This window comes from Perissodus microlepis, chromosome 5 (assembly GCF_051167445.1).
Source record: "Perissodus microlepis isolate ML-2025 ecotype Zambia chromosome 5, ASM5116744v1, whole genome shotgun sequence".
Taxonomy (NCBI): domain Eukaryota; kingdom Metazoa; phylum Chordata; class Actinopteri; order Cichliformes; family Cichlidae; genus Perissodus; species Perissodus microlepis.
The window spans coordinates 3917025-3944854 of NC_140465.1; the positions used below are offsets into that span (position 1 = coordinate 3917025).

At 41.0% G+C, this 27830-nt stretch overlaps 1 protein-coding gene across 1 annotated transcript in view; it reads right to left on the reverse strand.

The window, feature by feature from the left end:
• Window positions 1-27327, reverse strand: part of hdac11 (histone deacetylase 11) — a 58236-nt gene extending 30909 nt beyond the window's left edge. Inside the window, exons 1-8 of the mRNA XM_084927432.1 lie at window positions 27090-27327; window positions 26565-26624; window positions 26309-26457; window positions 20788-20888; window positions 14515-14631; window positions 11511-11553; window positions 654-730; window positions 257-319 (exon numbers count right to left, since the gene is read on the reverse strand). Of these exons, the coding sequence (XP_084783558.1) occupies window positions 257-319; window positions 654-730; window positions 11511-11553; window positions 14515-14631; window positions 20788-20888; window positions 26309-26457; window positions 26565-26599 (585 nt within the window). The 5' untranslated portion in view covers window positions 26600-26624; window positions 27090-27327. The remainder of the gene's footprint in view (window positions 1-256; window positions 320-653; window positions 731-11510; window positions 11554-14514; window positions 14632-20787; window positions 20889-26308; window positions 26458-26564; window positions 26625-27089) is intronic.
• Between the last annotated feature and the right edge of the window lie 503 nt (window positions 27328-27830).

Genomic DNA, 27830 nt, shown 5'->3' on the forward strand with positions numbered 1-27830 from the left:
TTCACAATATGAAAAAAGCCCAAACAAACAAGGTACCTAACATTGCTGAAGACATCCTACTGTTTGCATAGGCCTGTATGCATTCGGCTGTTTGTCAGCGGAGACGTTTTAAGATACATTCTGCTGAATCTGATGGTAAGGGCCAAATTTGCCTGCAGGGAGGCTCTGGCAGTAAAAGTGGGGCTATTTTGTCATCAATGATGGCTGCTAAGCAGCGGTGTGACTTGACATGGAGAGAAGTGATGTATCGGCTCACCTGATGAGCATCCAGATCGATGATGGTCACCCTGGAGATGCCTTCGACTCTCTCAAACAGAAACTGAGAGATAAATCAGAAAATATTTGCTTTCTGAACACACATCCCCAGCATGAGAAAAACTTTTACATCTCACGTGGAATTACATTAAAAACTCAAGCAGAACAATGTTCACAATGCCCAAATTAATCTTTTAACTCATCCATAAAGAACAATGAGCTTCATGCGATTCCTGTTTGTACTTTATGGCTATTCTAGTGAAAACTTTCCTTTTTTCCAACTGTGCGTTTGGGTTCATGCCTTGATTTTTAATAATGGCAGTTTTAACAATGAGTGTCAAGTCAATGTGTTAAATAATGGGGAATCTAAAAAAAAAAAGTGTCTGATTCAGTTTTACCTTGATGGCCAAAGTGATGTCAGCATAGGCACAAAATCCACCTCCTCTGTCGCTGGAGCAGTGGTGGAAGCCTCCTCCTGGGAAACAGAAAATTCACAGGCTCTGTCTCAGGGCCATTAGACTAACTGAGCAGGTTTCTAAGAAGTCCATTATTCAAAATGGCTATAAATGCCGATTTAAAATGGGCTGTTATTGAGTTTATTGCACCTGATAAAAGTGGCTGCTTTTCCCATGTGGTATAACAGTGGGACTACTGACACCAAATGGGACTGTTCTAGTGCTGCTGTAATGCTAGGACAGCAGCAGTCTACAGGGAAAAGCACTGTGTGAAGAGACCTTTTTAACAACTGGGATGAGAAGCCTTCGTTCAGGTTAAGAAATATAGTCTCCTCTGACCTGATTTGGTCACGTTCATTAAAATACAGAGTATACAGAGTAAGACTGCCAAGCAGCAGCACAGGAGGCGTATCAAGGCCAGGTTTGAGAACAACACAAACCCAAGGCAGGTCTGGGAGGGCATCAGGGCTATCACGGACTACAAAAGGAGAACACCATCACCCTCAGCCGACAGTTCTATTCTGGCTGAGGATCTAAATCTCTTTTACGCCCGTTTTGATAGGGAGAACACCGACCCTGTCCTGTCCCCTCTCCCCTCAACCGACCCTGCTCCAGTCCTGAGCACTCATGAGCTGAGGCGTGTGTTCCGGAGCATTAACACCAGGAAGGCGGCCGGGCCAGATGGAGTGCTGGGCCGGGTGCTAAAAGACTGTGCTGCGGACCTGGCGGACGTCTTCACCTCTATATATAACACCTCGTTGTCCTGTTCACTGGTGCCATCCTGTTTCAAAGCAGCAACCATCGTTCCCATCCCAAAACAGTCAAATGTCACATGTCTGAACGATTTCAGACCTGTGGCACTCACCCCCATTCCCGCCAAATGCCTGGAGAGACTGGTCATTAAACACATCAGAGCTGCTTTTCCACCATCCCTGGACTCGCACCAGTTTGCATACAGGGAGAACCGGTCAACCGAGGATGCGATCGCCACAGTGCTGCACACATTACTGAAGCACTTGGAACACAGGAACACCTATGCACGGCTCCTCTTTGTAGACTACAGCTCGGCTTTTAATACCATCCGGCCATACAAACTCCGTCCCAAACTCCACCAACTGGGACTTAACTCCTCTCTGTGCAACTGGATTGTGGACTTCCTCACTAACCGTAGACAGAGTGTCAGAGTGGGTAAGAACACCTCTTCCACCCTTGTGGTCAACACCGGTGCCCCTCAGGGGTGTGTCCTGAGCCCTCTGCTATACACTCTCTTCACCCATGACTGTATTTCCTCCTGCGCGTCCAATCTCATTGTTAAGTTTGCCGATGACACTACAGTGCTCGGACTTATATCCAACAACGATGAGACAAACTACAGGACAGAGGTGCAACAACTAGAGTCATGGTGCCACGACAATAACTTGGTCTTAAACACCAAAAAGACCAAGGAGATCATTGTAGATTTCCGGAGGAAGGGTCATAACAACCATCTGCCTCTCTTCATTGGCAGTGAGGCGGTGGAGAGGGTGAGTAGTTTTAAATTCTTGGGGGTAACTGTGACCGAGGACCTGTCCTGGGGCAACCATATCACCTCAGTTGCACGGAAGGCCCAACAGCGCCTCTACTACCTGAGGAGACTGCGGAGCGCACACATTCCCAGATCTCTGATGTTGAACTTCTACAACTGTGCCATCAGCAGTGTTCTGACGTATGGATTTCTAGTGTGGTTCCCCAGCTGCACCAAGGCCGATCAGCAAGCACTCCAGCGGGTGGTGAAAGAAGCTGGCAGAATTATTGGAACAAGTCTGCCAGAGATTAGTAATATCTTCCCCACTCGCTGTCTGAGGAGGGTGCATAGTATCCTGCGGGACCAACATCACCCTGCGCGCCACCTTTTCCACCTGCTGCCCTCAGGGAGAAGGTACAGGTCTATACAGGCCAGAACATCCAGATTGGCCAACAGCCTGTATCCACAGGCTGTGAGGCTTCTGAACTCTCTGCCCCCCTCTCACGGACAATAACCATATCCAACTCTTTAATAGCACTGAACTGGTCTGCATTGGTGCATCATATCTTTATTCTCTTTCCCCCTCCTGTCCCCCACCCCTCTTTCTTAAATAGATAACTATCATATCTGACATCATATCTCACAGTACAATAATAATATTGTATGGGTTGCATTGTTGTACTTTGTCATGTTTCTCAGGTCTTTGTCTGAATTTCTTATGAACATTACTTGTCATGTTCTCATGTTGTTGCTAAGGATTGTCTTATTGCACTGGAGTCACACTGGGTTAAATATTTACACTTGGGTTTTAAGGGGTATTTATTATTTTCTTTATTATTGTATTTATGGGTTGTACGGAAGCTCCAAACGCAATTTCATTGTTCTCTGACAATGACAATAAATACTTATCTATCTATTAAAATACAGAGAAATATGTGGTGGCTGGTGAAATATGATGATCATTATTGCCTAGCTTTCAAAAACAGTCCTTTATAAGGGTTCTTCATCCTCATGGTGTTGAGAAAAGATGTTTCCATATTTGTGTAAAGCTAACTGAAGGTTGTGCTATATTAACATACAGTTGCTCTCATAAGTTGATATACCCTGGAAGAATTTATGATTTCTTAACCATTTTTCAGAGAATATGAATGATAGCACAAAAACTTTACTTTCATTCATGGTTTCTGGAAGGCTGAACACATTTATTGTCAAACAATTGTGTTTACTCTTTTTAAATCATAATCTCAACACAAACTACCCCAACGACCCTGATCTGAGGTTTACATACCCCAGTTCCTAATACAGTGTACGGCCCCTTTAACATCAGTAACAGCTAAATGAGACTCTTTATCTTCTCAGTCAGTAAAGCTGCCCATTGTTTTTTTGGATACTATTCAGACAGATAGCAATTTAAGGAGAACATGCGGCTAAACATGTCACTCCTGATTTGATTGCTGCTAGCGAGTAGGCTAGGAGCTAAGGGGACAAGAGAAAAGTACTGTGGCGGGGCGTGGTCTGCGGCGCAGCTGCTGGGGAGGCGGACGCACCTGAGCGGCATCCACAATCACGTCTCGCCAACCTGTGCAGGATGCCGCTGAAAAGCAGCGTCTGTGTGTGTGTGTTAAGACGACAACCAGAAATAAAAGTGTATGTTGAAAAGTGTTGGGATGTGGTCGATGCTATCATGGATCGTTTACAGTGGTGCCGAAACCCGGGATTGGGGCACGGCAGACACGGGCATGGCAGACCCAGGGAAGGCTCTGGCCCAAATGCATGAGTGAAAGAAACATTTTTTTTCATATCATTCACATTCTCTGAAAAATGGTTAAAAAAAAATCATAAAATCTGCCAGGGTATGTAAACTTATGAGCGCAACTGTAACAATAAAATAATATCAGTAGATACTGAACTAACTTGTTTATCCTGCACTACACTGCAGAGTATTTTCATGCAGCTTTTAAATAGAAGTTAGTCTGCCTCCGTTTGTTTTGCAGCATGTTTCACAAAAAAACAACAACAACAACGTAATGTCACATGTATGGATCCAATATCTGATTTAAAAACATGCGGACTTACATGTAAGCTTTACATTTACAGTTTAACACCACTGAGCAGTCCTTACCTTTAATCTAACCTCTTCTTCCTCTCCTATTCTGTCTTTCTTATCGTTCTCCATCCCTGAGTGAAGTTAGCTCTCTTTCTCTCTCCCTGTGAAATACAGCAGCTGGACCTTTAGCAACACACTGTGTGACAAACTGCACACAGTTTGTGTGTTTGCTGATGTTTGTTAAACTGATAGAAACGCTGCATTTGAAATTACTTGCCACTTAAGGAAAGTAAATTCCCTTTATGCTAAAATAATAACTCTGAAAATGCATTAAAAGTAAAAGTAAAAATCATCTGCAATGATGAGCACACTGCACCAGTCAGCTGTGGTGACAAGAGAGCCTAATGTGAAAGCAAAGCTGTTGATTTCCCAGTCGATCTACATTCCTACATTCATTAACTGTGGGCAGTGACCAGGATGACCAGGATCCCCCCCGGAACCTTTTAAGTGAGATCTTTCTGACACAAGCCCCACAGCTGACCCAGGACACATTGCAGAGATCACATCTCTTGGCTAGACCGGGACTGCCTTGGTGTCCCCAAGACAGCTGGAAGAGTTGCCCAGGGAGAAAATTCTGGGCACCTGTGTTGCTCCAGTGAACAAGACCCTAGTAAGTAGTAGAAAGGGACGGCTACACAGACGGATGGATGGGTTTTTCCTTCGCCTTAGCTGGGCAGGTGGGCTGTGGAAGCAAGAGGTGGATGCTTTTGTTCCATCAGTTTCTCTTCTTTACCAAAGACAAGTCTGAAAGAGAGCTATTCTTCTCTGACATCTCAGATGGATTCACTTGGTGGGAAGCTTTTATTGCACTTACAGTAAGTGAACTGTTTTCAACTTGAATAAAGTTATTTTCACTTCACCTGCCTCTTATATGCTCTGTATGTTTGGGGATGGACTTTCTGTGGATTTACACCCAGAGAAAGTGGAAGCACATACGAAAGGATAGAACTTGACATGACCTTAAGTAACAACAAATCAAAAGCTGAACTCTCACACTGAAGAGTGTAACCATCTTTTTATTAAGAAAGTAGGGCTGCCACGACTAGTCGACTAGTCACGATTACGTCGACTATCAAAATCGTCGACGACTGATTTAATAGTCGACGCGTCGTTTGAAGCTTTGTAAGATCACAAAAGACGCAGGAATAAGTAGTAGGATTTAAGAGTGTAATAACGGACTGAAACAGAAGATGGCAGCACTGCATGTACAAGGATGCCAGCTGCCGTTAAACCCCGAAGAAGAAGAAGCTCTGTCCCAGAATTCATAGCGCAGCCCAGCTCAGTTTCCAACAATGGCGGCAGCTAGTTAGTTTTAATATTACTCTTATTATTCTTTCTGGGTCACAAAATAAACATTTAACATATTTTCAGGCGGGAATGTAGCTGTGTAAACCTCAAATATCTGCTCAGTTTATCAAGACACCACATACTTTCAAAATCGCTCCGACGTTTTCGGAGACGTCTGTTACCCACTAGCTCGATAGCTAGCCGGGGGCAAGGCTCACTAGAGCCTGTGAGAACACCGGACTCCCGGCAAATCATTTTCAAACCCACCGCCGTCTTTCGCTACTCAGGTTAAACATATATAAGTCACTTAGATAACTTAAAAATGTTATTGTTTGGCTTTTTTTAGTATTTTTATTTGTTCCTGAGTAAATCGGTTTGGCTGAGATTAAAGTTATAGTTTTTACACAGCTGAATAAATGTCAAGCAGACAGCTGATTATCAGAAGTGTGAGATGCTCGAGAATATACTCCGGTGTCCCGTTATATTTTAGATAGCAAGGACTTTATTAAACTTCACCGAAACAATCTGCAAATTTCATTAAAATTTAATAAACTATCATCTTGTCTTTATTTTTAGTTAGCACAGACCTTAAACACTTAAAGCTGTAAGCTAATGATAGTTATATAAGAGCAGATGCTGTTGGTGCAATAAGCTGTACGTTGTACGTCCAATGGATGATGATCTGATTAGTCGACTAATCGCAAAAATAATCGGTGACTAGTCGACTATCAAAAGAATCGTTTGTGTCAGCCCTATAAGAAAGTAATAAAAATATGACCATGCAATAATTTCAGAAACAGCAATGGTGTGTGTCCAATGAGGAAAAAAAAGGGAAAAGTGTGTTTTATGCTATATTCTCAGTGTTGTCATTGTAATATAACAATATGGTTGGGTGAATAAGGCAGTCTTTTCTAATCTTAGAAGTAAATACAGTGCACATTTTTTCATAACATGCTTTGTAAAACTGTTGGTGCAAAAGTGTGTACAGCAATGTGGAGCTTGTTTATGTCTTCAAACTGACGCGGTTCCATTCTTTACAGTTTCCCTGATGCCAACTTATAAATAAACTATTGTCAGTTGCAGCCCTGTCTGAAACAGCACAGCTCATCAGAGAGGACAACATTTAATCCAACAAGAAAAATGAACAAGTCACTAAAACCTCACTGGAGTTCTTTGTCAGGCTATAAATTAGCCAAGTTGCTACAGGACTCTGATAATCAGAAGAGGAAGCTCGCTTCACAAGTGGAAAAGCTGAAGAATCAACTCCAAAGTGCTGAGACTCTGTGTGCTTGCCTAGAAGTAAAGGCTGCTCAAGGGGCCGCCAAGCTGGAAGAACAGAAAACTCAAATAGAGCACCTCCAAAGGCAGATGAAGGAAAAGGATACGACTTTGCAGAGTGCTATGAGACACGGTAACAGACTTCTCAGTCAGATCAACGTCATGATGGCACAGAATACATCAATGAAACAGTCAACTGAAAAGACGGATCGGCTACATCAACAGCTGGACAGGGCGACAAATAAACTAAAACAGGAGAAACGTCTGAAGAACAAGCACATGAATGCAGAGAAGAAAGCAAAGAAAGAGGCACAAAGGTTGCAAAAGATCTGTGACAAATTGAAGCAGCAAAAGAATAACAGCAGGGAGCTACTAGCTAGCGCAGCTCTTCAACAAGAACTCGGGAAAATTCAACATCATCTAAACCAGGAGAACAGACTGCACGTAGAAAGCGCATTAACAGATGTGTTCCTCATCAGAGACCTGAGGGCCACGAGGGAACACCTAGAACAGCAAATATGTGAGCTCCGAGCCCAGCAAAATGATACCACGGAGAAGGAGCGGTCACTTATCCGAGAGGTGGAGAGATTAAGATCACAAATCAAAGAGCTGATTGCATCCAGCCTCAACACTGCTGAGAAGGTTTCAGAGCAGGAGGAACACCTTGTCCCCGAATCACAGGCCGTCAAGCTCCTGGGGGAAGCTGCTGGTCCATTAGAAAATCTCCCAGGAAAAACAAAGAAGAATACATCGTGGAAAAGATTCCTCATGGCTGTGGGCCTAAAACAGAAAAAGAAGGCCCCAGGGTCCACCGAAAAATGAGATTAGATCTTGAATAACAAGATCTTGAATAAAATGCTAATATAGAGTCCTAAGAGTTTTATTTCTTTTCAAATTTATTAAGAGGTCCTACAGTCAATACTAAATGCTTCCAAACCTATCTTTTCAAATTGCTCCTTCATACAGATGAGTCTCACGATTTCTGCTTAAATCAGTTGATTTCATTTAAGAATTGCATACATGTATTTTTTAAGCTTATATTACAGATTTGTAGGTTTAATTAACAATCAGCTCTGATTAGATACATTTTAAACAGATTTTAAAATGATCACTTCTAGTTTAGTCAGGTCTTCTATGTATTAGTTATAGTTGTGGTGTGATGCACATGTGCTGACCTATTATTTTGTGAACTGTTCAGGTGTGTTTGGGAAAAGAAATGCTGTTTTATTGCATAAAATAGTGCTGCACGGTACACACGGCCAGAAGAGGGAAAAAAAATCCCAGTTTTTTTGACTCTAGCTTATTGTTTCAGTGAACCACCTGTCACCTCACTCAAAACAGGCTCAAACCTGTTGGTTTCTTTGGTTTTTCAACATGCAGTTCTAAAAATTTTAAGCACTTATTTCTTAAATCCAGCTTCACTGAGAATGTTAACCTCCTAAGACCCGGAATCTTCCACGGCATGCATTTTTAATTTCTCTTATTTCTCTTACTTATATTTGGGCTGATTGTTTTTACAGTCATCAGGTGCCAAAGAATTACCAGATTTGTTTTTTAAACCACATTTTTGTTTCTGAGAAAAATGAGATCCACATATGAGCATATTTGTTCAAAATTTCAATAGAACAGTGGCAGTGTAATGTCCTCATAAGTGGATATCAGGCCCTTGTAGAGCAAAAATGTAGTATTTTGGTCTAGACAACCCAAAATGTGATGTCCACATTTGTGGACGCCAGATCCTAGGAGGTTAAGTTTAAGTTTTTTAAAACCAGGGCTCCATGTAGTATTTCATGTCCACTTTAATGTCATTGTCTTTATGAATGACTTTTATATACATACACTCGGCATGTTTCTGTTGTGAGCCTGCAGCAAAGTTTACAACAAAAAATCCCAAATGAAAACATTGTGGCCGCTTAACTGAGCAATTTATTTGTTTGACACTTCATCACAGAGTCAAACAAACGCATTTATTTAAGCTGAGACACTAGCTGCTGTGAAACAGAATATCCAGGAAAGCAATGTGTACATATACCTGACTCTAGCTGGCTGCTGCTTAAATGGCAGACCAGTAGCACTTGTAAAAATGCTAACGTATTTTCCGCACTATAAGGCGCGCTTAAAATCCTTTAATTTTCTCAAAAATCGACAGCGGTGCATCGTATGTATGAATTATGTATTTTTTTAAATATCTTGCTGCATTTTGTATAAGTTCATACTCAAGTTTTAAACAAAGCAACACTAAAGCTATTCTGTTACACCTGTATGCAAAAATACACTGCACCCAAAATATTTCATAGTTCAGCAACACTGATCAATCTAATAAACTTAAACCTGCACCATCCTCCCTATTCTGGTATTTTAAAGAGTACTTAGTGGAAATATAAAACAACCTAACTAATAGGGTTGCAAACTCCCAGCAAAAACAAAAACAAAACAAAATAGGGAACCACCCCCCACCCTCCACACTCATGCTTAATTGACGTAATCGACTTTAATTTAAAGCATGTGTAAAAAGAAAAAAAAAAAAAAAATGCACAGAAGTCAAATTTTTTTTTTACAATAATTAAATAGATTCAACATCTTTCTTCAACAGAATTGCAAAGGAAAAAGTACTGTAGCTTTCTAGGTTATAAATTTGACTTAATAGTTACTATATACAGTAATGGACTTCTATACATTTTACATCAGATGAAAACTTTGGTTGTAAGATTCAGATAATTATTTATTAAAAGCTAGACATGACAATTAGAAAAAAAAGTATGTTTTTGTGCCCCCTTTTCCCTGTTCATGCCCTATCGGCCCCCCTGGCAAAACTTTGCTAGATCCGCCCCTGCACAGTTACCAGCCGTCAGCTGCATAGAAAAGGATCCTGGTGTAGAAAGTAATATTCAATAAATTCCAACAACAGTTTATCAAGCTTAAACGTGCGGCTGTTGTTTATCCACTGGTTTCCTCTTTCTGGCGCGAAGTGGGCGATAAACAAACAAGAGAGACGGGAGTCGCGACAGAAAAGCCGATCAGCTGATCATTGATCAGTTTCATGATTGAAGTAGCAGCAGGAGAGGGAGGGAGAGAGAAGAGGCAGTCGCTCCATATATCGGTTGTTAAGCTTTACTAACATTCAGAGATGAACTTACACACTTGCTTTATTTCTCTGGGATAGCTTTCTCGGAGATGAAATGCCAGTTTGGAAGCACGCAGCGAGGCTCCAAATGCTCAACCAGACTGCCGACAGGTCTCACACGCTACAGCCGCTCTATCACGAGACGCATACTGCTCCGACGTGCTAAGGTTATGAGCTGGGATACGTTATGTCGCAAGTTTTGTGAGGTGCTTTTGTGATATTTAATGGATCGGATTACATTTTTTATTTCTCTCCGATATCTGATACTGTAATTTAGGTCAGTATCGGACAGATACTGATACGTAATATCAGATCGGTCCATCTCTAGTTCTGACAGAGATTTTTGAAAAAATTCAAACGTACAGCTCTGCTATCACTTCCAACATAAATGAAGACAGAAAACTAAACAGCAGTGACTTTTGCAGGGTTACTGAAGTTGGACTAGCTGGTATATAATGATGTGCTACATGATTGCTAGCACACAGCTATGTTAGCATCACATAAACATAGTGAAGCTGGAGGATGAACGCCAACTTTTTTCCACTCGATAAAAGTTAACGAGAGAGTTCCTGATGGTTAGAGACAAATGCAATCGCATGGCAGGATGCTGTAAACGGACCAAATTTCAGTCAGGAGAACAATACGAGGTTAGTCATTAATAAACTGCAACATGGGAATAGAGCAGCTGCAAGAGAATTCAGCATTAATGAATCAATGGTACGGAAGTGGAGGAAGCAAGAAGAATGAGATGAATAAAATTTGACTTGTCTGACTGTTTTGTTTTGCTTAACGCGCCTTATGATGCGAAAAATACAGTCCATGTCTGGCGAGTGTTATGTTTGCGCCACTCCTCCTCTAGGCGATAAGCAGCTAAGGAAACTGATCAGCATGTTCTACTTTACGTTGAACACTGTTTCACTCACAGCTACTAGAAACAGACGCTGATGTTGAAGAGTTTATAGCATCTCGTTAACACAGAGCATTCCCTTTGCAAATGATTCAAAAACGTATTTGTGCTAAGTGGGGAAAGAAAAACAAAAAATAGGGCGGAAACCAAACATCGCGTCCAAATAAATAATAAATAAATTCCAAATAGAAAACGGAACTTTTTGCAACCAAACCAATGAAAATAATTGGGTGTTTTTTTTGTTTGTTTTGTTTAGTTTTTCCCATTCTAGCAGCTGGTGCTGTTAGTTTTCTTTTTTTACTAAAATAAATAAATAAATAAAAAATAATAATAATTCACCACCTAATTTAAGCTATATGCAAAGACTGCATACAAATACCACTGTGGGAAATGAAGGCTTTTGTTGCATGCTGAAGACACTGGAAACCTGGCATGTGACACCACTATCTCATGGAAACCTCCATAGCTAGGCTCTATAGGGAGGTGAAGAGTGTGGGGTAAACCGTTTCCCATATCAAAGCTAAACATATATCAGCTGATTGCAGATAGACGTATTATTGATGCATGGATCAGTGCATATATTGCAAACTCACCTACGTTTATGGCCCACCCTCGCTCAACAGCAAGTTTTCCTGCCTGTGAAAGAGACAATATTTCAGTTCAGTTGCCTTTATGTGACCATAAAAATGTATAAATGATCCTTTCTGGTTGACAGAGACAGAAAATCCCCTGAAAGGAAAATGACCTTTTAAAAAAATAAAACTACAGAATGCAACAGGAATCTTCAAGTGGCTCCTGCAGTCACCATGAACTGATTCATGTTGACTGAAAAACAACAACAAATAAAAGGTGCAAAGTGATGCATTCTAATGCTGGTTTTCTGTGCATGGCACGGATTTAAAAACGAGTAAGTACCACTAGTGAATCTGACTTCTAACTATGTAAAACATGTACTATTTCTAAATATGCATATGGACAACAACAGACTTAATTACTGCCAAAGTTAATGGGTTAACCGGAAAAATAAAGTGGACTCGTGCTCTTTTCTTTTCTTTCCTTTAGTGCTCCGACTTTGTCCCATGAGAAACGCTCTGCTCTGCTGAGACTTCAACAGTGACGTGTAATTAAAAGGTGACAGGTTTTCAAACAACTTGTCCATGGGAGCCCTGTCACGGTGTCATGGAACAAAAACCCGAAGCCACACAGACCAGCTTGTGGTGTACAGCAGGATATTATAAGTTTAAGTCAAACAAAAAGAAATAAAGAAAGTGGGACTAAAGAGTGCTACCCTCCAAAAACCTAAAATCTTTAAAAGTTAATATATCTGAAGCCAAGAATTATTCAGCAGAATACCAATGTAAGAGGAATATTTACAATTCCTTTTGGAGATTTCATTGCAGATCCTCACTGATCCAAATCTACTCCTGAGAGCAGCTTTCTTAAGAAACGTGAGACAGGCAGCGTTTCAAGTTCATTAGTTTCTTCCTGGTGTGCCTGCTTACACCTCAGGAAGACATTAATTGGGCCTGGTTGCACTCCTGGTTTAGCCTTTAGTAAAAAACATACTAAAGGCTTATTTATCTAAGCCGCTTCACAAATAAAGGGCATTCTTAGGAAAGTAGTTTCAATCTTCAAACTCAAAATTTTCTCAAGTATTGGCGGTCAAAATGTCGTCAGTTAGACGTTTTTTTTTTTTTTTTAAACAACGATAAGGCCGTGGTAGGTCACGATTTCTCTCTTGGAAAAGACAAGAGTGGCTGCTCTGCCATGTTCTTCTAGAGACCAGCATGTGTGAGAGCTGATGAGAGGAGATGTGACCTGGGGAGATTGTGTGTAAATGCCAGTATGGTTCTCTGATGGATGAGTAATAACACAAATTTGCATGTATGCACACAGTCTGGCCATGGACAGAGTGTGTGCGTAACACTCCACTCTGTCTGGGGAAAACAAGAACACTCTGTTTCAGAGCGTAGCAGGCATATTTTACAACAGCCCTCGAATCTCATGTGCACCACTCTCCTCAGTCCCATCGACCACCAGGCCCAGAATGACCAGTCTTTGAGAGAAAATACATTTGTTATCAAGCGTATGCTGAGAAAACCATATGATATGCGTTGTTTGCATTACAGTGGGCATATAGTTCAGGTTCATTTAGGTCTTCTTGTACTCCATTTATTTCTTATTCTCTATTTCTCCATTTTCAATAAGAACGCTCCAAAAGGCAGATCCCAGATTCCAGTTTCTCCCTATGCTCCCCTAAAAACTACATGAGAAAAATCTATCAATTTATAGGATTTATGATTTCCACTGGACTCTCACCTTTCAATTTAATATTTTCTTAACAATCAGATCAGCCAAAAATATTAGGATATAAATCCAAGAGAAATAATGTGTCAATATGAGTTTTAGCTTTTATGTGCCTGTCAGACAGAAAGAATGCGTTCCAGATAAACTTGGATATAAATATTAATGTTTTCAAACCAATTTGCCTCACACAGACAGCTAACAGGATTTTAAAGAAGAAACTTTCTACATAACCATTACAGATTTAAAGAAGTAAATCACAACAAACGTTTCAAATAAAGTCACATAGACTGTTCATCCTACTTAAAACAACTTAAGTAACCATTCCCCAAAACACATGAAAGAGTATTTCCATTTAAAAGTGCAAACACACGATATGTTCAACAAAGAAAACCCATCTTCCCCCTAAAACTCTGTCGCCACAGAGATTAGCTTTTATATATGAAATATATATATTTAACACAGGTTTTCTATTAGGCTGCTTTCCCTTGGAAGTATTCACCCTCACAAGACTAAACAAAACAAGAACCTTTATTTCCTTTGAATTCACAACTTTTACAGAAAGCATCAATTTAAAGCAAAGTCTGCACAAGTCTTTTCAAGGAACCCTTTTGTTAATACAAAATTGTCACAGAGCTTGAACATGAAGGTAATGTAAAGTTTCTAAAGGTAATAAAACAATGTGAACATCTCAGGTTCTGTAGTTAGTACTAAATGTCATCTGTAGATTCTGCAGCTACATAAAAAATAGCCCTGTGTAAGCACAGTCTTCCATGCCAGATAAAGCAGTATATGGTCGGCAACAGGCCAGAACCTTACAAAAGAAAAAACAACTAAAAACTTAAAGAGCGTTGCACTTTACTGCAGAACAGTGATCTGTGTGCTGGAATGTGGCAGTGTTGTCCTCCTCCTGGAATTTTCTGCTGAGTACTGTACAGTTATTTCATGCATCTAGATGTTTTTTGTAAAACACACACTAAAACCATATGCAGATTATCTACTAAAGTGGGCAACTGGAGTTCAACTTAAGGTCATTGAAAATTCAAGGCCTTGTTGTGGAAGAACCTCATTGTGCTGGCTGGATGCTGAGTGCAGTGGGTGTGAACTGTAACGTTTCTGCTGCACTCGTATTAGTTGATAAAAGTAAACGGAGCCAAGAGTGGATCTCATCATTATGTGATGGTGGTACACTACAGGACACCATGTCTATTTCTACTTCTGACAAATGAGGCTAGATAACATGTCATTATCAGCCACAAGCATGAAGAGGAAATGAGGGTGTCAGATACCTACCATTATTGTTCCCCCTGTCTGGGTCCGCAAAGGCCTTAGCACCTTCCGCTGCACCAGGAAATTAGGCAGAAACAGGAGAGGTGGAATTTCTGTGATGGTTGCCACCACCAGAGACCACTAAATGGAAGCAGAACATAATTAGAGCGGTATAGAGATGTTTTTTTCTTTGCCATCTGTCACAAGACAAACAAAACTAAGTTGCCCTCAACTGAAAGCAAAAAAAGAAAGGTAAAAAAGATGTGGATATAAAGGTGGAGAAAAACAGAATAATGTTGCCAGGGGGTTTAGGCTGAAGCTTGAATTCTCATGAAAAAACGACAGTAAAGAATAAAGCTATTGCACCTCACTTGGGCAGCTGAGGGAAAACAGAATAAATACAAAGCCTCTGAATGTGACAGAAATACTGTTATCAGCTTTGCTTCCTCTGTAGCAGGCACTCTACTAGAAGAGCTTTACAATGAAACGTCAGCATTCCTGACATCCACAGACAGCTTAAAATTCCCAAATCCACTCAGGGAAAGGTAAATAAATGTAGACGCTAATCAGTCCCTCTAGATGATAAATTAAAATTACAAAAGCTCAAAGGAGATTTGCCATGTTGTTAATATGCGTGACATGATATTCCCTGAGGACAAAGGATTAATCAGATGAGGACTGATTGGTGACTGATAACTGACTGGAGAGAAAGAGAAAGAAAAATTCTGAAATAAGATGGATGAAGTGATAGAGAGGGGCCGATGGCGCGATATGGCAGCCTCGCTTCTGTCAGTCTGCCCCAGGGCAGCTGTGGCTACAACTGTAGTTTGCCTCCACCAGTGTGTGAATGTGAGAGTGAATGAATAGTGGAATTGTAAAGCGCTTTGAGGGCCCTGAAAAGTGCTCTATAAATGCAATCCATTATTATTATTATTATTATTATTATTATTAGAGACTGTCACCCACCTGGTTGTGTGACAGTTGCAAATTGAGCAGACTTCAGTGGACATGAACAGAAGTAATGAGGAGGTGCTGGGAAGGTATGGTGTTAAAGAGACAAAAAAAGTATAATAGAAAAATAGTGATTGATTTTGTGAAAAGGATAAAACAGGAGTAATGTATAAGAGTGGAGGAGACTACATCTTATGCAGAAGGTGAAAGAGAGAGCAGACTGCAAGAGGAGAAGCCAAGGATTAAATGGTGGAAGTTGAAGAAAGAATGTTGCATAGAGTTCAGGAAAGAGTTAAGACAAGCAACAGGTGTTACAGAAGAGTTGCCAAAGAAGGGAAAAGGGCTTGCATTGATTAGTTAGGCAGAGAGACCGAGCTGGAAAAGATGTGCAGTAGGGCTGGGCCATATCATACCGTTCATGGTAACACCGGTATAATGTTGGTCAACAATAAGAAAATGAAATATCGCGACAGAATATGGGTAAAACGCACATGTGCAGTGCCTTTGTTTTCATGCACACATGGCGGAAAAAGCATGTCGGTGACGGAGAATGAGAAGGGCGAAAAATGCTGCAACTTCAGTGGTGTGGAACTGGTTTAGCTTTCGCCCGTCAGATACACAACAAAGCACTATTTTTGGTAGCGCATGCTAGCGGGCCGTCGTTATTACCGTGTTTTTTGGAAAATACTGCACACTTAAAATCAATCCTTTGATTTTTCTGAAAATCGACAGTGCCCCTTATAATCCCGTGTGCCTTATGTATGAATTCTGGTTGTGTTTACTGACCTTGAAACGATTTTATGTGGCACACGGCGCTCAAAAATCTGTCACATGTTTTAGTACGACTTTGCTAAGCGACGAAGCCGCACTGCTTGATGGATTGTCGGAGCATTACGGCTGTCGTAGGCAGGAGCCTGGCGGAGTGATACGTACTGTGCTTCAACATAATATTACCGTATTGTGTGTGTATAACCTCTTTTTAAGTTTTGTGAAACTCAGAAACCAGTCTTACTTGTTATCATCTATCGTCCACCTGGGCCTTACACAGAGTTTCTGTCTGATTTCTCAGACTTTATATCTAATTTAGTTCTGAGCTCAAATAAAATAATTATTGTGGGTGATTTTAACATCCATGTAGATGCTAAAAATGACAGCCTCAACATGGCATTTAGTCTGTTATTAGACTCAATTGGCTTCTCTCAAAATGTAAAAGAACCCACCCACCACTTTAATCACACTCTAGATCTTGTTTTAACATATGGCATAGAAACTGAACATTTAACAGTGTTTCCTGAAAACCCTCTCCTGTCTGATCATTTCCTGATAACATTTACATTTACAATAATTGATTACACAGCGGTGGAGAGTAGATTTTATCAAAGTAGATGTCTTTCTGAAAGCGCTGTAACTAAGTTTAAGAATATAATCCACCCACTGTTATCATCTTCAATGCCCTGTACCAACACAGAGCAGAGCAGCTATCTGAACGCTACCCCAACAGAGGTCGATTATCTTGTTAATAATTTCACCTCCTCACTACGTACGACTCTGGATACTGCAGCTCCAGTGAAAACTAAGGTCTCTAATCAGAAGTACCTGACTCCGTGGTATAATTCTCAAACACGTACCCTAAAGCAGATGACTCGTAATCTGGAGAGGAAATGGCGTGTCACAAATTTAGAGGATCATCATTTAGCCTGGAGAAATAGTTTGCTGCTTTATAAGAAAGCCCTCCGCAAAGCCAGAACATCTTACTATTCATCACTGATTGAAGAAAATAAGAACAACCCCAGGTTTCTCTTCAGCACTGTAGCCAGGCTGACTAAAAGTCAGAGCTCTGTTGAGCCAACCATCCCTTTAACGTTAACTAGTAATGACTTCATGAACTTCTTCACAAATAAAATTTTTATCATTAGAGAAAAAATTACCAGTAATCATCCCACAGATGTAATATTATCTACAGCTACTCTTAGTACCATTGATGTTAAGTTAGACTCTTTTTCTCCAATTGATCTTTCTGAGTTAACTTCAATAATTACTTCCTCCAAACCATCAACGTGTCTTTTAGACCCCATTCCTACAAAACTGCTCAAAGAAGTCCTGCCATTGATTAATTCTTCGATCTTAAATATGATCAACCTATCTCTAATGGTCGGCTATGTACCACAGGCCTTCAAGCTGGCTGTAGTTAAACCTTTACTCAAAAAGCCATCTCTAGACCCAGCAGTCTTAGCTAATTATAGGCCAATCTCCAACCTTCCTTTCATATCAAAAATCCTTGAAAGAGTAGTTGTCAAACAGCTAACAGATCATCTGCAGAGGAATGGTTTATTTGAAGAGTTTCAGTCAGGTTTCAGAGCTCATCACAGCACAGAAACAGCTTTAGTGAAGGTTACAAATGATCTTCTTATGGCCTCTGACAGTGGACTCATCTCTGTGCTTGTCCTGCTAGACCTCAGTGCAGCGTTCGATACTGTCGACCATAATATCCTATTAGAGCGATTAGAACATGCTGTAGGTATTACAGGTACTGCACTGCAGTGGTTTGTATCATATCTATCTAATAGACTCCAATTTGTGCATGTAAATGGAGAGTCCTCTTCACACACTGAGGTTAATTATGGAGTTCCACAGGGTTCAGTGCTAGGACCAATTCTGTTTACATTATACATGCTTCCCTTAGGCAGCATCATTAGAAGACATAGCATACATTTACACTGCTATGCAGATGACACCCAGCTCTATCTGTTCATGAAGCCAGATAACACACACCAATTAGTTAAACTGCAGGAATGTCTTAAAGACATAAAGACCTGGATGGCCGCTAACTTTCTGCTTCTTAATTCAGATAAAACTGAGGTTATTGTACTCGGCCCTGAAAATCTTAGAAATATGGTATCTAACCAGATTCTTACTCTGGATGGCATTACCTTGGCCTCCAGTAACGCTGTGAGGAACCTTGGAGTCATTTTTGACCAGGACATGTCCTTCAACGCACATATTAAACAAATATGTAAGACTGCTTTCTTCCATTTGCGCAACATCTCTAAAATTAGAAATATCCTGTCTCAGAGTGACGCTGAAAAACTAGTTCATGCATTTATTACTTCCAGGCTGGACTACTGTAATTCATTATTATTAGGATGTCCAAAAAACTCACTGAAAAGCCTTCAGCTAATCCAAAATGCTGCAGCAAGAGTACTGACAGGGACTAGAAGGAGAGAGCATATTTCTCCTGTTTTGGCTTCCCTTCATTGGCTTCCTGTTAAATCCAGAATTGAATTCAAAATCCTGCTCCTCACATACAAGGTCTTAAATAATCAGGCCCCATCTTATCTTAATGACCTTGTAGTACCATATCACCCTATTAGAGCACTTCGCTCTCGCTCTGCAGGCCTACTTGTTGTTCCTAGAGTATTTAAAAGTAGAATGGGAGGCAGAGCCTTCAGTTTTCAGGCCCCTCTTCTGTGGAACCAGCTTCCAGTTTGGATTCGGGAGACAGAAACTATCTCTACTTTCAAGATTAGGCTTAAAACTTTCCTTTTTGCTAAAGCATATAGTTAGGGCTGGACCAGGTGACCCTGAATCCTCCCTTAGTTATGCTGCAATAGACGTAGGCTGCCGGGGGATTCCCATGATGCATTGAGTTTTTCCTTTCCAGTCACCTTTCTCACTCACTATGTATTAATAGACCTCTCTGCATTGAATCATATCTGTTATTAACCTCTGTCTCTCTTCCACAGCATGTCTTTTATCCTGTCTTCCTTCTCTCACCCCAACCGGTCGCAGCAGATGGCCGCCCCTCCCTGAGCCTGGTTCTGCCGGAGGTTTCTTCCTGTTAAAAGGGAGTTTTTCCTTCCCACTGTCGCCAAAGTGCTTGCTCATAGGGGGTCATATGATTGTTGGGTTTTTCTCTGTATCTATGAAGCGCCTTGAGGCGACTTTTGTTGTGATTTGGCGCTATATAAATAAAATTGAATTGAATTGAATTGAATTGAATTGAATTGATATTATACATGGTTATGCTGAGGATATGTCGGCCAATTTCCACTGGAAATGCCTTTTGGTCAAACTGTCAGCAAGGAATTTGCACTGTTAAATTTTTATATAACTTTAATGCACATAAAAAACAGCTGCTTGTTTAAGTGAAAATACATAGATTTTTTTTTTTGCACTAATAAAGTTGTGGAGTTGTAAAGTATTTTGTCTAGTGTCAATTACATCGTCAGTTATATCGTTATCGCAAATTTTCAAATGTATATCGTAATAAATATTTTTGGTCATATCGCCCTGCTCTAATGTGCAGCAGGTTAGGGTGAAAAGATTATAGGGGCAGCAGTCAAAGTAGAGGCTAGACCTCCATCTCCTGGGCAATCTCCTCTAGTTCACATGCAGTGGAAAGCTAGACATCCCCAAGCCAGCTGAAAGACGTAATCTCTACAGTTTATCCAAGCAGGCCCTCTTCCCAGTAGAACACACCTGAAACACTATACCCAGACCTCCAGGAGACATCCTAGTAAGACGCCTGAACCATCTCAAAGGGGAGACTGATCCCCCTTAAAGTTTGTGCACACCCTCTGATTCCCTGTCTTGAAGAGGGGAATCGTCACCCAAGTCTGCCAATTCAGAGGCACTGTCCCCAGCTTCCACGTGTTGCAGAGGTACATCATCTAAGACGGAGCTACAGCATCCAGAGCCTTAAGGAACTCTGGGCAAATCCCACAAACCCCAGGAACATCACAATGTTCCCAACGCCTTCACTTCCATCTGATCCAACTCATCACCAGGTGGTAATCAGCTGACAGCTCTGCTCCCACCTTCACCTGCAAATCTGACAATTTGATTACAAAATCCATCAACCTACAACCTAGAGCATCCTGGTGCCATGTGCACTTGAGAATAGCCGTCTGAACTGCCACAGATGACAGTCAGCACGGAGCACAGTACGGGTAGGGGAGCAGGCGCTGATTATAGGGGAGCAGCACTCTCATACAACAAGGGGAAAAAAACCCAACATACCAGCACCGAGTCATAGGAACGCAAGTGTACCCAGCCCTGTCTGCAACCTCTCACTGCAGGTAACTCCAGTTTTGTATAAAGTTTAAAACATGTTCAGGAGATTCGTCTCAGAATCCAAGCTATGCGTTGAGGTGAGCCCGATTACATCAGTCACTATGTCTTAACCTCGCATACAGGTTCAGACTTCATCCACTCCAGTGAGGTGACACTCCATGTCAAATGAATTTGATTAAATTCATGTGTTACGGCAGGAAAGATGGAAGAAAAATGATGCCAGTCAAAGTGATAGATGCTGCACTATGGGTGAGATAAAGCAAGCAAGGCTACCTTTAATCTGTTGAGGTAGCGTTTGGTGTGAACGATCAGCAGATCCTCCTCAGCAGCTTCACGAGCTTCCACAAGGTTCCCATCATTGATAAACTGCTCCTCTGCAACACATACAGAGGGAGGAAGCACAGTTACAAAACACTGGATGCTAGAGGGGGAGCTTTTGTGCTCCTCAGTTTGTAGGAATTAGTTTGGTATTTAGTATGTTTTACTAAAATACAATATCTGAACCAAAATGTCAGCATTCATTGAAACTCTTATGAGTAACCAGACTAATTTGCATGCAGAAACAGAAGAATGTAACAAATCCTACATTTATGAAAGCTGTAATATTTAGTTTTTCAAAGCCGATTGTTATTAAACTGCACAGGAATTATGAGGCTGCAGTATGTGGTGCTTATTGCATTATAGCAACAGGAGTTTCTATTCTAAAGAGAGTGGACTATATAACAGAAACAGTTCTCTTGAAAATACAATGCAGTATGAGAGGACCATGTTGAGGACCACAATTTTAAGACACTTGGTATGAAAAAGATTTTCTGAGCATCTAGAGTTCAGAATATCATTTTACAATGAGGGCCACAGAAAGGAGAGTTTCACTTGCCCAGCCCACTTTACATCAAAGTGAGCTGGACAAGTGAAACTCCCCTTTCTGTCCGTATAAAGACATTTAACTACACATTTAATCCCAGAGATATATTAATATAAAATTTTTTAAAAAGCATAATTTCAACAGTCCACCTCAGTTTTTCTACATGATAAATGTGTAAAATTACAGAAAAAGTGCTGGTGGCTCATTGCCCAGACTGCCCCATATTTATAAAAACAAGTATCAGTTACTTGTTTAAAATTCTTTTTTTTTTTTTTTTTAAACTGAAATTTCTATAGCAGACAATGAAAAACGGGAACTTTTCTATAATTTAATTGTTTTTTTTTTTTAACTAGTTTTGTGTGGCTAAAACACAAAAGTAGTTACTAAAACTTATAAATATACAGTTAAAAGTTCAAAAATATGCATCTTCCCCCAGACCCTTTGGGTCACCCCTGACAGTCCTCATTTATAAGGTGCTTTACAAACCCAAACAGTATAGCTAACAGGTGGATTTTCCCGGAAACAATGACAGCTTAAAGACAGACAGTGTGAAAGTGGATAGTACATCCTTGGTTTCTTAACATCATTGCTGCAGCCAGGGGTACAAAAGTGGCCTTAGAAGCACCTTAGACAGCTTTCTTAGGTTTAACCCCTTTGTTTTCCAGTGAGTTATCAGTTCTGTTACATAAACAAATGTAAGTCTATGTTTATGACACTATATTGCCGAAGATATTCACTCAATCAGGTATTCATCCAATCGCTTTCATAGCCAGATGGCAAATGGTAAACGGAGTGGTTCTTATATAGTGTTTTTCTACTCTGAGCACTCAAAGCGCTTTACAAGCCATTTTATTTTTTACTCTATGCTGTTTCCAAGTGCTTACTACTAGCATTCATACAATCCATTGGAGATGGATGCATTCACCAATGCAATGGGGCAACATGGGGTTGGAATACAGACTGGAGCAGACTGGGATCAAACCTCCAACCTTCCAGTTAGTAGGTGACCCGCTCTACCACCTGAGCTACATCTGTATAAAATCAAGCACGTAGGCATGTGGATTTCTTCTACAAACATTTGTGAAACAATAGGTTGTTCTCAGTATCTCAGTGAATTCCAGTATGGTGCCATGATAGGGTGCCCTCTCACTGACTACTGACGTGTTAATTACAACTCAACACCATCATCTTAACTGCTGTTGGGTTATCAGTTCATTACTGAGATAAACACAGGCCGCTTGGGCTGAATTGTAGACGGCAACGGTGACAACCCACTTTAAGGGCTCTGGTTTCAGAAGTGAATTCCCCATTCGTGTGACATTTCAGAATATCGTTACATAAAAAATTTTAAGCCTTGAACCAAACCTACAAGCTACAGGGTGAATCATGAGCAAAAAAAGATTTGATGTGGATCAAAAAAATAAAATAAAAACTGAAAAAAGAAAAAGTTGAAGGTACAGGACCGTGTACATAGATGCTGTTGTTGGTTGCTCTTTTATTCAGAAGGGCTCATTGACTCATGAATGTTTGCTTGTTAGGCAAATGTGTAAACAGTATGCCTCCCATAATGCCTTAACCTCCTAAGACCCGAACTCTTTCATGGCATGCATTTTAAATTTTTCTTTGCTATTTGGGCTGATTGGGACCTGAAGAATATAAAAACAAAGATTTACCAGATTTTTTTTTTTTTTTTACCTAATTTTTGTTTCTTAGACAAATGAGATCCATGTATGAGGACATTATTGTATGGTACAGTCCTTCATTCCTGAGTGGAGTCACCAGTCTCGCCATTTCTGAAATTTTGCTCTCACTAACTGACCTGATCTTCATAGGTTTAAACATCTCCATGGTAACAGTAACCTCCACCAAGCAGAGGCATTGCCGTTTCAATACAGGATTATGGGCAGAGTAGTTTTTTTCCTTGGTATTGCAAGTAAAATGCTTTTTTGGTAAAGTAAGGTTGAAATAATACAGATATGTGTTTTCTACAGGAGCACATACCATCATTTCACGATCTTTCATGCTAAGTTTACATTATATGGTTACATTATGGCTAATAATCAAAATTTCTATGGAGAATATGAATGGGACTTTTGCATCCAGAACCTCAGTGTTGCACTATATACATTGTTTATACATACAAATGCACGTATATTCTTTTAAGAGATTACATGAGAAAGCACATGGTCTATGGTTTGTTCGCCACTAAGACTGAATTTTTATTTCAATAATTGCAATAAAAAAAAAGAACTGTCGAAAACTCAACAGTTCTGATGACATCAGCATGTTTACAGAAGCGGTTGTGGGATTTATCGGGAAACTAGCGGACGACACAGCAGAAAGACCCATCATCCGAACGTTTCCCAACCAGAAGCCGTGGGTGGATAAAAACATCCGTGACGCTCTGAGATCACGCACCGCTGCCTACAATGAAGGGCTCGTCTCCGGTAATATGGACCTATACAAGGCTGCGTCTTACAACGTGTGCAGCGCGGTCAGAAAGGCAGACAGCGGACAATAACGGACTATAAACGACCATCTTCTTCAATAATGAATGCCGACGCTTCACTGGCTGATAAGCTGAACACGTTTTACGCTCGCTTCGACACCGCAGCAATTAAAACAACAAACGGCTGCGCGCGCTCGGAGTGCACCAGTGAACACAATGCATTCATCATCACAGAGCGTGCCGTGAGGAACACCTTCAGGAGGGTGAACACCAGGAAGGCAGCAGGACCAGATGCAATCCCTGGCCGGGTCCTGAGAGCCTGCACTGACCAGCTAGCATCGGTGTTCACGGAGATCTTCAACCTCTCCCTGGCCCAAGCAGTGGTTCCCACATGCTTCAAACAGTCCATCATTGTCCCTGTTCCAAAGAAACAACAGCCCGCTTGCCACAATGACTACCGTCCAGTACCTCCATTGTCAAGTTTGCTGACAACACTGTTGTTGTGGGCCTGATCTCCGACAACATCAAGACGTCCTACCTAGAGGACAATAGGAACCTGGAGACCTGGTGCCAGAAGAATAACCTCCTCCTTAAAGTCAGCAAGACTAAGGAGCTGATCGTGGACTTCACTACAAAGCAGGCAAGGAATTACAAGCCCCTCATCATCAGTGGCACGCCAGTGGAGAGAGTGGACAGTTTCCAATACCTGGGTGTCCACATCACTCAGGACCTGTCATGGTCCTGTCACATCAACACCCTGGTTAAGAAAGCCCGTCAGCGTCTCTTCTTCCTCAGAAGACTTAGAGACTTCCATCTGCCACTGAAGGTGCTCAAGAACTTTTTCTCCTGCACCATCGAGAGCACCCTGACGGGAAACATCTGCACCTGGTTTGGGAACAGCACCAATCAGGACAGACGAGATCTGCAAAGAGTGGTGCGCTCGGCCGAACGCATCATTCAATCAGAGCTCCCTGACCTGCTGTCCATCTACACCAAGCGGTGCAAGACCAAAGCTAGGAAGATTATGATGGACCTCTCCCATCCCAACAATGGACTCTTCTCATTGTTGAGATCTGGGAAGCGCTTCCGCTCCTTTAAGGCCAAAACAGAGAGAATGAGGAGGAGCTTCTTCCCCCAGGCTATTCGGGCCCTGAACCAGGTGTAGGACTGGACTCTCCCACACACATCACATCTCCACACACACTGGTTTTTCTTCATGCACACTTCCTATAATTTATAATCTCTTTCTGCTATTTGCACATTTTTTACTGTAAATTTCTAAGTTAAATCTGTAAATTTTGTATAACCTGTAAATTGTAAATACTGTAAAACCACTGTTATTTAATGGTCGGGCATTGCATTGCACAGCTACAAGCATTTCACCTCATGTCATACTGTGTATGGTTGTGTGTGTGACAAATAAAATTTGAATTTGAATTTGAATTCATAGCTGCGATTGGTGAAAACACAGACCTGAACAGACAGGCCAGCTAACCTCTCTGAATCAATTTTGAACTGATAAGTACAATACTTGTTAAGTACTGTACCTTCAAAGAAAGTGCGCCACAAAAATGTTTTTTGGATTCATTTAATTCTTAGAGATAAATATTTTAGGCAACTTGTGCTTTTTATTTAATGCTAAAATTTAAACCGTTAACCATGAAGCCATGGAGCTGTAGTGTTTGCATAAGAAGTTATAAAGCATTAAAGAGAGGTTTGTAAAATCAGGCAGAAACAGTCCCAAAGTAGCTGCTTAAAAGCGTGGAGTTTAAATTTTTAGTTTCATTATAAATTAATGTCACTATATCAAGAAGCGTACGTTATTTTTGATGAGCACCAGCCGGTCAATTGTGGGCCATTTTACATGTTATTCCCTTAGACTGCTGAAACGCGGTGGTCCAAAATTGGCTTCCAACTCCGGACGTAACACAGAGGGCTCATTAAAAACCCAGTGCACAACCAGTTCCTTTGTATCACTCTCTAAATATGCTGAGTAATTCTGCAATATCATCCAGTTTTCTTCCAATTACTGCATGGCTAAATTTAGAAAAAACAAGGTTTTCCTCTGTCAGCACAAGCTCAGCTCTTTATTTGCACTCTTAACTTCTGAAAGTTTTGTGAATTAATTAAGCTGCGTGCGACACGTTTAACAGCACAGATGATCCGCCGTGCAGCCTGACAACAGCTCGGTGTGAAGTCATGCCAGTTATCCAGCAACTGTTTTCCCTCAGCCTCCAAAACCACACTGGCCTTCATCTACTATACCTGCACAAACTCCCACAGGGACTTTTCTCTAATTATCTGGGCTCTATTGCTCTGCCTCCCCTACTCCCTCTTCTTCAACTACAACTACCTCTTCCACTGTTTCTGCTTTGTTCTCCGGCTCTTTTCGCCTTTATGACCTCAGTCTGAGTGATTCAGTGTTCATCAGCTCAGGGAGATATCCTCCCCATCTGCCACTCTGTTCTTCACTCGCTTACCTTTCAAGAAGCGGATGACTTTCCCCCACTTTCCCGCATCAAACGGATGAAGCTTTTCAAGGCCCATAAAAGTGATGTTGTAGTCTGGGTGGTACACAATAGGCAGACATGTTCGAGGGATGCTGGCATACAAATCAGTGCGGTGGCAGCTGAAAGAGGAAAGTCAAAAGTGTGTATTTCATTTACATGCAGTGATTTCCCCAGTGCGTTAATAAGGGCTATTGAAAGTGTCATGCTGTTTGTTTGTACTCCTTACCGCCTCTTCTCCTCGTTATCTTCTTTGTGAGACATGTTTTTCAGGCATTGCTTCTTTCATCTAATTGAAAAAAAAAGAAATGAGATAAAAAATTTCATAAACTTGTGACTGCCGTAAATATGCACAGGAAGTCTCAGGACACGATTTATCTATTTTAAAAGAAGACTAAGAGCTTGAAATGTCTTCAAAATGTCTTTGTGTCACACTGTAACCAACTGTCGTCATTAGGTACACGAGGACCTAAGCTTTAGCTTGTCAAAAAAAAGGGGCTCGTGTCTCGCGCATGCGCAGTGATTTGTATACATATTACAAAGACGCAAGGGGACAAGGAAATGTTCCTGCCGTAAACACAGCCGCCAAACCTGTTTGAGTGCTGCCCGTTTTCAACGATAAACACGAATCATTTTTATGTTTGTTTGTTTTCATCGTGGAGGACAAAAAACAGCACCAGAGACGCTGTATATGGCATAACAGCCTGGAACCGTTTCAGAGAACAGAAACTAGCAACAACCCGATGTGACTCACCTGCTGCTGTTCTGTGGAATAACGCAGGCCACCAAACAGCAGCTGGATGTAAAGAGACGGAGACTCTCTGTCCCTGATGACGGTGTTTAAGCGGGGCTGTTGTCAGAATTGAGTGAACGAAACGAAAGAAAACGTTTTTCTTCAGTGTTTCTTGGACAGTTCGCTTAATTTCTGTTCCAGCTCCACGTACGTGCGTCGACTACGCGCGAGCTCCAAACCCGCGTAACTGACGTACAGTTACGCTGTTAGCGGAGATTTAAAGAAGAAACGTGTTCGTAATGTGCGGGAGCTTCTCGGAGTATTATCTGCCTAATTGTCAGCTCAACTTAACGTTTTCACAAAGAGGCACCGTAAACTTTGTTGTGCATTTTTCAGTGCGGATGATTTTGTTTTGCTTTTATTTTGAAAGATAACCTTATGTTGTGGTTGAGGTCTGTCTTTAAAGGCCCGTTTTTGAACTCAATGAAAGGGAAACAAGTTTCCTGCTGCGCCTATTTTTGTAATTATGTTTTTTTTTTATTTGTTTCATTTAATGTGTTTTAAATGTAAAACGTGTCCTTTTGATATATTTTTCAATGTCTCAACAATATCACATAAACAGATAATGTGTTGAAAATTTTAAAAAGTATCAAAGAAAGATGTGAAACCTTTAGCAGGTCCACTGAGATCTACAGTGAGCAGGGACACTTTATTGCCCTGTTGTGTAATCTGTTTTGGAATTAGTGTTCTTTATATTTTTGT